The sequence below is a fragment of the Micropterus dolomieu genome, linkage group LG12 (genome assembly GCF_021292245.1).
Source record: "Micropterus dolomieu isolate WLL.071019.BEF.003 ecotype Adirondacks linkage group LG12, ASM2129224v1, whole genome shotgun sequence".
In the NCBI taxonomy this organism is placed as follows: domain Eukaryota; kingdom Metazoa; phylum Chordata; class Actinopteri; order Centrarchiformes; family Centrarchidae; genus Micropterus; species Micropterus dolomieu.
In genome coordinates, this window is record NC_060161.1 from 37,023,159 (window position 1) to 37,033,608 (window position 10,450).

Here is a 10,450-nt window from a genome sequence, read left to right on the forward strand (position 1 = left end):
CAGCAGACCTGCAGTTATCTGGGAGTTTGTTCCAGATGTACGGAGCATAATAACTGAACGCTGCTTCTCCTTGTTTAGTTTTGACTCTGGGGACAGAAAGCAGACCTGATCCCAGACGACCTGAGAGGTCTGGATGGTTCGTAACGAAGCAGAAGATCAGAAATGTATTTTGCCGCTAAACTATTTAGTGCTTTATAAACTAACAGCAGGATTTTCAAATCAATTCTTTGACATACAGGAAGCCAATGTAAAGACCTCAGAACTGGAGTGATGTGATCCACCTTTTTGGTCTTAGTGAGGACTCGAGCAGCAGCGTTCTGAATCAGCTGCAGCTGTCTGATGGATTTCTTAGGGAGCCCTGTAAGGACACTGTTACAGTAGTCAAGTCGACTGAAGATAAATGCATGGATAAGCTTTTCCAGGTCCAGCTGAGACATAAGTCCTTTAATCCTTGATATATTCTTCAGGTGATAGTAGGCTGACTTTGTAATTGTCTTAATGTGGCTCCTCAAATTCAGGTCTGAGTCCATGACTACACCAAGAATTCTGGCTTGATTTGTGGTTCTTAACATTACAGACTGAAGTCGAGCACTGACTTTCAATCGTTCGTCCCTGGCTCCAAAAACAATAACTTCAGTTTTATCTTTGTTTAATTAAAGAAAATTCTGGCACATTCAATCGTTGACCTTCTCAATACAGTTACACAGTGCCTGTATGGGATCATAGTCTCCTGGTGAAATGGTTATGTAAATCTGTGTGTCATCTGCATAATTATGGTAACATATTTTGTTGTTTTTCATGATCTGAACCAGTGGAAGCATGTAAATGTTAAACAAAAGAGGCCCCAGAATGGAGCCTTGGGGAACTCCCAAGTCATTTTGGTCAGCTCAGATGTGTAATTACTTATAGACACAAAGTAGTCCCTGTCCTCTAAGTAGGATTCAAACCAGTATAGTACTGTGCCAGAAAGTCCAACCCAGTTTTCAAGTCTGTCTAGTAATATGTTGTGGTCGACCGTGTCGAATGCAGCACTGAGATCCAATAATACTAAGACTGAAATTCTGCCACTGTCAATGTTTAAATGGATGTCATTGAAGACCTTAACAAGAGCCGTCTCAGTGCTGTGGTGTGGTCCAAAACCTGACTGGAAGACATCAAAACAGTTATTTAGTGTCATGAAAGCACTAAGCTGTTGGAAAACAAGCTTTTCAATGGTTTTACTTAAAAATGGGAGATTTGATATGGGCCTATAATTGCTCATTAGTGAACTGTCTAGATTATTCTTTTTTAAGAGTGGCTTAATGACTGCAGTTTTCAGGGCCTGTAGAGAGTAGAGACATGTTGACAATTTGTGGTAAATAGAAACATATTTGAAAAAAACTGTTGGCAGAATACCAAGGCAGCATGAGGAGGATTTCAGATGTTGTATTATGTCCTCCAGGTTTTTATGGTTAATAGAATCAAATTGTCTCATGCTATATAAATTGTTTTTAAGTGGACACAGTGACAAGACATATCCTGTTACTGACATGGAGGCACTGATTGCTTGTCTAATGTTTGAATTTTGTCTGTGAAGAAGGAGGCAAATTCATTGCAGGCCCTGGTGGAAAGAAAGGTCAGAGGCTACAGACAGAGGAGGGTTAGTTAGCCTGTCGACAGTAGCAAACAGGGCACGTGCATTATTAGTGTTTTTGGTGATGATGTCAGAGAAGAAGGACCGCCTTGCATTTCTCAGATCTAAATTATAAATGTGAAGTCTCTCTTTATAGATGTCATAATGAACCTGGAGATTTGTTTTCCGCCACCTGCGTTCAGCTTTTCAACACTCTCTTTTTTGAGTTCTAACCATCGTGGCATCTCTCCATGGAGATCTTCTCTTACCAGAGACCACCTTCACCTTGGCTGGTGCAATGGCATCAAGAACATTTGTAATTTTAGAACTGAAATTATCTACAAGCTCATTGACTGAGACCTGTGAGAGGGCGAAAGCCTCAAAAATTTTTTCACTAGTGTTTTCAGTGTTATGCCGTTTTGTGATCACCTCTGTTTGTACATTTGTGTGCACGCAGATAGCACTCTCAAAGAAAACACAGGAATGATCAGAGAGAGAGGTAGACTCGATAAGGACAGCTGCACTGTTATCTTGGTCCAACCAAGTTTCAGTTAAACATGAAATTAATATTGTGAGTGATTATAAAATCATTGATTAAAAATGTTTTTCCTGCCAAAGCTAATTTTAGTGTGTTAAAAACATTATCTGGCCCACCTTCTTCGACAGGCTGCGGCTGACGATGAATTAATACTACCTTTGCAGGATATGTTGAGTGCTTCCTGTTTCTTAACACATTCACCATGCTTTTTCTGTTACCTGTCAAGACAGGGATGGAGAAGACTACCAGCACACTGCTATTTTCCTTGTAGCCTGGACCCAGCACATATCAGACAGAGCTTACTGGGCTAGCGGAAGTCAAGAGCACCGGGAGATTTCCCGGTGGCCTGAGCGCTGTTTTGGCTAACCGTTAATTATAGACGTAACCAGCAGCAGCGATGAAAAAGCAAGCTTTTTAATAGCAGGAGAATCCACACAACCACTCTGTCACCTCTCTCTCGAGGGTGTGCGCGCCAAATATGACATCTGGACTTTTGTCAAACGAGAATATAAAAGCTGAATCTGTCACAGGGCAGCCACAGTCCCTCAGACCTGTAGACTGTCAGCTTCCCGGACGCTTTTAACCTGATGGTATGATCTCTGTCATCACACGCCACTGGTCGCACGCACACACGCATCAACACAGCGGTCAGTCAGTGCGTCAGTGTGCGTGGCCGAGCAGTGTGGAGAAAAAAATGCACAGCAGAACGAGAGAGTGAAAAAAGGTGAAGCTGAGATAACGAAAAGGCAGGAGGAAAGTGCCGTTTAATGCTGTAAAATTACAGATATCTTTATGGTTTAGGGAAATAGTGTTACTACTAGCAGGGCTGCCCTTACATCATATCGTCATATATCACAACTACCTTTCCAGAGTTGATTATTAAAATATAAAACTATGTTTTAATAAAAGTTGTCATGCCAGGTATGAAAGCAGAAGATACGTCTGTATGGGAATAATCTGGAAGAAAGACCTGTATACTGGTTTCGTAAATGCTCCGTACTTGTATAGCGCCTTTCTAGTCTTTTCGACCACTCAAAGCGCTTTTACACTACATCTGCATTCACCCATCATACACATTCATACACTGAGCCTAAGTGCTCAAACGGAAACTAACATTCACACTCACTCATACACTGGCGGAATAGCCGCCAGGGGCAATTCGGGGTTCAGTATCTTGCCCAAAGATACTTCGACACGCAACCAGGGGGAGCCGGGGATTGAATCGCCGACCTTCTGATTAACGGCCAACCCTCCTGAGCCACAGCCGCCCCGTTTCGTATGTCCAGTTACTCAGAGCTGATAAACATAAATCCAGTCAGAGCTCTGAGGAAATGCAAAACAAACTCTCCAAAAGTGCACATCATTTTTCTACTCTGTATTTAGAATACTGCTGTTCTAAATGAATAGGATTCAAACCATGTTTCAGTTTAGTTTTTATCTTTAAAAAGATAAGATTCTTATTTTTGTCAACAAAAATGGCATTAGCATCACCGGAGGGAGCAGTAGGTCACAGATCTAAGGAACGGGATGGAATCAGGCGAGCGCAGGAAGACAAGGACGGCGGTCAATGCACTGGAGCCGCAGTAAACGCCACGGAAGCCAGGTACGCTTACCGGTGTATGTGCTGTTTCGCCCTGTATCAATAGAAGGAATGTGGCTCGTACATTCACTATTGTATGTCCACCGGGGACGATTGATTAGCCTACTGGTTAAGAGCTATGCCGAGGGCAAGCATGAGACTGACTGTGTGGATTCCTGCTGTGTCATCGTTGAACAAACTGGCCAAACAGTCTCCGCTTTGTCACTTTAAAGTTGTCGCCGCGCAGCTGATGCGCTAATGTTTGCTGGATGATTTTCTTTTGCTGTGGGAATGTGTTTTAAGATCAAAATAATGTATTGAAAAGGAAACAAAGAAAATGAGTCAAATAAATGCTGGTGTTGGTTCTAACATGGAGCGTGAGTCATGAGAAATTAAACTCACGCCTAAGCCCTTGGAGAATAAGATTGAGAAGTTCCAACGGGAGCGCAAAGGAATGGTGAATAAAATTAAAGGGCTCATACCACAAATGAAATCATTAATGAAAACCAGGGAAGATGCTTTGGCTGTGCAATCCCTCTTTGGGAATTTAATTCAACTTTGTGAAGTTGCCACCATGTCACACAATATGTTGATTCCGTTACTCCCAGAGGATGAAAAGGGGAAACAAAATGTATGGTTTTACAGCATTATGGAATATAGCGATGTATTTAAAGGGGAAGTTGAACATTCGTTGAACGAACCAGCGGAAGTGCTCCACAATGACAGTTATGTTCAATCTGATCCTGTTGGAATGAATGAAGAAGTGTTTGTTTCTGCTACTGCTGATGAACCTCAAGTATTAATACAGGCTGCCTCCACAATTAGGACACATGACATGCAAGATGATGTCAACCCAAGAGACAGTGTGTCAAATATTGGGAGCAGAGTATCTAAATCTCACAACTCTGTAACAGGAAGAAAGTCTGGTACTTCTAGTGTTTCATCAGCAAGTCTGAGAGCGGACGCTGAGTTGGCGGCTCTGAAGATAAGACAAAAATTATTAAAGGACAAACATGAACTGGAAGAAGAGGAGGAACGACTACGTAAGAGGAAAGAACAGCTTCAACTAGATGAGGAAATTGCAGCGCACATGGCTAAACTAAATGTGTTCAGATCCCGGAGCATTGTAAGTGGGAAAAACTCTGAAACAAGGCATTCGGATGGAATGAACTCATATTTGGAAAGAAAACCTCAAACTCTTAGTGCTAATGCCCATCCATTTGTTGCACAAAAGGAAATCCAATGTGAACACCTGGATACAGGAAGAAAGCATGAAGATAATATCCCATCTCAATTAATTAAATCAGATCATGTATCATTTAGATGCTCTGAACCAGGGCAACCATCCATGTATCACAATGCTCAAGAAAACATACACATGCAAGATGGATATGCTTTAAATATCAATATTGGTGATGAAAACAATGTGTTTGGCATTATGAGGAAGCAAAATTAAATAACTACACTGTTGATACAGCACCAATGTCTTTCGCCTTTGCCAAAGAGAGAGATACCAATCTTTGATGGTGATCCATTGAAATATCAGGCATTTATGAAGGCTTTTGAGAACGGTGTGGAAAGGAACACTGGGAGCTACAGTGACCGTCTCTATTTCCTGGAGCAGTATACTAAAGGTCATCCATGTGCACTAGTTAGAAGCTGCCAACACATTGATCCTGAGAGGGGATTTATAAAAGCTAAATCTTTGTTACAGGAGCAGTTTGGCAATGCGCAGCGGGTTGCGTCTGCATACATGGAAAGGGCTCTTTCATGGCCTCTGATTAAAACTGAAGATGTAAAGGCTCTTCAAGATTACAGTTTTTTCCTTAGAGGTTGCTGTAATGCCATGGAAGAGGTGCAATATCTGCATGAACTAGACATGCCTGCTAATATGCTGACCATCATACAAAAATGACCTTACAAATTCAGGGATAAGTGGAGAACTGTGGCATGTGAACTGCAGGAAAGCTGCAGTAAGAGAGCTACATTCATTGACAATTTCATCGAGAGACGAAGTGAAAATCCTAACTGACCCAGTGATTGGAAACATACAGGATGCTCCATCTGTAACAACAGAAGGAGTTATATGCAAGCACAGCCTACAGCCTCGTCCTGGAAGAAAAGGAACTAGCTTTGCCACCACTGTTGCGCCTGCGGAAAGGAAGACATGTATTTGCTTTGGAGGATTGGATTTGTGTCTCCAGTTGGGAAAAAGACCTAACAAAGAGAACATAGGCTTCTTGAGAGAACATGGTGTCTGTTTTGGATGTTTGTGTATTGGACACATCAGCAAAGTTTGTAGAAAACGGATTACCTGTGACAAATTTGGTCTTAAACATCCACACTCCACATTCCTCCAAAAGAAAAGGAAAAGGACTTTGAACAAGCTGGGAGGAAATTAGAGGTGTCAGTAGACAGCACTCTGGTGTCGAGTGGTGTTAGTGGGGCTGGTGATCATGAATGTAAACTTCCCATAGTTCCAGTGCAAGTTAAGTCCAAGAAAGGCAGCAAGATTGTTACCACCTATGCATTCTTGGACCCAGGAAGTACAGCTGTATTCTGTACAGAAGCCTTGATGCACAAACTTGACCTTACAGGAAAGAGGGTACATAATCTCTTAAGAACAATGGGCCAAGAAACAATTGTGAGCAGCCATATGGTGTCAGGACTGGAAGTAGCTGGCTTGAATAAGGAACACTTCTGTGAACTACCCAAGGCTTATACACAGGTGTGCATGCCTGTTCATAAGGGAAACATTCCAAGACAGAGTGATCTTCAGAGATGGCCTCATTTAAAACAAGTCCATTTGCCTGAGATCGAGGCAGGGATTGAGCTGCTGATAGGGACAAATGTTTCTAAGGCTTTGGAACCACTACAAGTCATTTGCAGCATTAACAATGGACCCTATGCAATCAGGACAATGTTGGGTTGGACTGTGAACAGGCCACTGAAAGGAGACAGTGGAGACTCAATGGAAGGAGAGCCCCCAGAGTTGCAAGTGAACAGAGTGTCAGTGGTAAATTTGGATGAGCTTTGGTAGCAGCAGTTTAAGACGGACTTCCCTGAATGCAGCATTGATGAACAAACTGGTATGTCAAGAGAAGATCATATGTTTATAGAACTGGTCATAATTTCAGCAAAAAAAGTGAATGGCCATTATCAAATCAACTTACCAATGAGGAAAAGTGACTTTATCATGCCCAACAATAAGAAAATCATTGAGTCACATCTACACACTCTGTCCACTGATGGAAATTGTGTTATGAGAGTTGGTGGTCGGCTCAGCAGGTCAGCCATGCCTGCAGAAGCTAAACATCCCATAATACTGGCTAAGGATTTACATATCTCATCCATACTCCTAAGGAACATTCATGAAGAAGTGGGACATGGTGGTCGTAACCACATGTTATCCAAATTGCGTGAGAAATATGTGATCACTGGTGCTAGTACAGCAATTCGGAAAGTTTTGTCAAAGTGTGTTATCCTTCGACGGTTGAATGCTCAGCCAGTGTCCCAGCAGATGGCTGACTCACCTTTTGAAAGGGTTACTCCAGATGAACCTCCGTTCACTCATGTTGGAGTAGACTGTTTCGGTCCTTTTGAGGTGAGGAGCAGGAGGAGCGTTGTGAAGAGATATGGAGTAATTTTTTCCTGTATGGCCATACGAGCAATTCACATTGAAGTGGCTCCTTCTCTGGACACTGATTCTTTTATAAATGCACTCAGGCGCTTTATAGCAAGACGTGGCCAAGTTCAGAAGCTGCGTGCTGATAATGGGACAAACTTCGTGGGAGCAGAGCGGGAATTGAGAACAGCCATCGAGCAGTGGAATCAGTCACAGATTAACAATGTTCTTCTGCAGAAAGGAATAAATGGACCTTTAACCCCCCCGGTGGATCACATCATGGAGGAACTTGGGAGAGGTTAATTAGATCAGTGCGGAAAGTCTTCAATTCCACTTTGAATGTGCAAAACTTGGATGAAGAAGGCCTTCACACAGTTCTGTGTGAAGTAGAAACCATCATTAACGGGCGTCCGATCACCAAAGCATCCACAGATCCTAATGACCTGGAAGCATTAACCCCAAATTATCTGTTATTACTGAAGACTTTACCATCTTTGCCACCAGGAACCTTTCAAGAGGCAGATGATGATGGGTAAAAGAATACTTACCTCAATTGCAGGAGCGTCAGAGATGGTCAAGATTGAAACACAACCTTGTCCCTGGAGATATAGTGCTTATAGTGGACAACACAGCACCTCGTAACTCATGGATCATGGGAAGAGTTCTACAAACTTTTCCAGACAGAAAAGGATTTGTGCGTCAGGTTCGCATCAAAACAAAGACCAGTCAATGGACCGGGACCGGCCAATTACCAAGATCTGTCTGCTACAGGAGGCTGACGCTGGATAAGGAGTGACTGGAGCACAGTGTGACACTACTTTGACCCTGACTTTGACGAACCGAGTGAGTGATGGTAAAGATCACTTTGACTTAGGCTATGTGCTGGTAACCTCTGGCCTGACTGACCTATGACTTGTTTACAAAAGACAGGCGGAAGAAAGAAGACAAAGATGTACATTTATGGATTATTGAACTTTTGATTGTCTCATGCCCCCTATTAACTAGTGCAATGTAATTATTATGTATTAACCTAATTAGGGGCTGGCGTGTAGGAGTCATGAACTGATTTATTGCACATTTAGAATTAATTGTATATAAGTTTATTTGTGTTTGCACTTTTTTGGTAAGTCTTGTGGATGTGGGTGGTGATTTCCGTTTAGTTAATTTATACACCTGTTCAACGCCAGTAGCGAGTCGGAGGTGAGTGAATGGGACGCTGTATTTTTTGTTGACCGTGATATTCTTTATAGTTTTGGATCATTGTGATTATTTTGAACAAACGTTTTTTCACATTAGCCTATATTAAGTTGTATATTTTTTCCTCAATAAAAAGCAACAGATTATATTTTGAGTTCCGCGAATCATTTTGCAACGAGTCAGACAAAACAGCACCACAAGGCCCTACCTCAGGCTCTCAGCGACTACTTAGTTTTCTCTGTAAGTATAGTCGCTACAATATTCAATATGAAGCTACTATTTTAATGTGTTTATCTTAATAGACAAAAAAAAGGAGCTTCACACACAGCCTTGTTAGAGCCAATGATAATATTAGTACATTTTAACACGCCGTAGTCAGCTTTAATCATATAAAACGTAATTTGCCAACAATAAAAATGTGGCTAGTGAAAATGCTGTGTGGCTAGTGTGTGGCTCTGGAAAACCACTAGCAACATTGGCTAGTGAGCAAAACAGTTAATGTCCAGCCCTGCATAACAGGTACTAAAATTACACGTGCAATATTGAGTGCACACACAATTTTGTTACGTTTAGTTTACATTAGTAAATCTGGCCCATTGTGTTACAGAGTGTTACTTTGCAATGTTTGATCTAAATTAATTACATGGAAACACTGAAATGTATAAATGTAAATATTAGATCATTTCTTCCCTTCCAGCTTGTTAAAACAAATTTATTTAAATACAATAATCTCAAAGTCAACATATAATAAATAAATAAAAGAAAAGAAACAACATGATTTATATGAACAGATTATTTTAAGCTGTGATGATGAATGTTTTGCTTTATATTTGTTATATATTTCTTTGCATGTGTAACTTAAAATCCTTAGTTTAGACAACATGACTTCAGGATAAAAATGATTTCTGTTCACTAATGATTGTGAGTAATGACTACTAAAGCAAACTTGATTTGTCTACTGCATCAACTTAAGCTTCTGTGTTAATACAACTTAACCATTAAGTTTTACCTTGTGTAAAAACTGAAATGGTTTAAGGCAACGGGTTTCCACGTGAAGATCTAGTAAAGTCAACTCTTTTGGGATTAGAGTGAGACAAAATAAAAACATGTCATGAAACAACAACTCAGTGATTCAAACTGGACTCAGCACAACTCCAACATCAGTTCATCATTAACAACAGAACACGTCTTTATACATCTGGGGCTTACCTGAGCAGGTGAGATCCAGGATGGAGGAAGAAGAAGATGATGATGCACACTCCCTCAGAGCAGATCCAGACTGAACACAGTTAGACCAGATCCTCCACACAGGTCTGTCTGAGGACTTTCTCTGTCCTACAGAAACAGCAGAGCCACAGTCCAGCTCTCTACAGACAACAGCTGCTTTCTTCATGGTCCAGACAGTGACACTCACTGGTCTCCGGTCTCCCTGTTTCAGCTCCAGTGTTCCTGCACAGCGACTGGCTCCTCCCACCAACCTGACATCATCAGGCTCTGAACAGAAACCAGAGAGTCATCAGTAAAACAATAAAGTGAGTTTCATCAGAAGAGAAATGAACCAAATCAAAGCTGCAGCTCCTCTTCTACCTGAGCAGGTGAGTCCAACAGCTTTTCCAGGTGAGCAGGTGTTTCTAGCTGAGCCTGAGCTTCTACAGTCCAGGAGAGCAGACTCATGGCCTCCACACTGGAACTCTTTGGTCCACATCGGAGCCTCCACTTCTCCATAGAGCGCCCCCTGGAGGACTGAAGGAGCCCCACAGCCGAGCTCCCTACAGACCACCTCTGCATCCTGCTGGTCAAAGTCAGCTTCACACACTGAGGACCACCTCTGGTTAGACTGGTTAGACTGGTTAGACTTCACCTCCAGTCTGCCTGAGCACAGACTAGTCCCGTCCAGCA

At 41.9% G+C, this 10,450-nt stretch overlaps 1 protein-coding gene across 1 annotated transcript in view; it reads right to left on the bottom strand.

Annotated features, from left to right (window-relative positions):
* LOC123979978 (scavenger receptor cysteine-rich type 1 protein M130-like) overlaps nucleotides 1–10,450 on the bottom strand; it is a 45,348-nt gene that overhangs the window by 17,324 nt on the left and 17,574 nt on the right. Inside the window, exons 7-8 of the mRNA XM_046064091.1 lie at nucleotides 10,139–10,432; nucleotides 9,761–10,045 (exon numbers count right to left, since the gene is read on the bottom strand). Coding sequence (XP_045920047.1) covers nucleotides 9,761–10,045; nucleotides 10,139–10,432 — 579 coding nt within the window. The remainder of the gene's footprint in view (nucleotides 1–9,760; nucleotides 10,046–10,138; nucleotides 10,433–10,450) is intronic.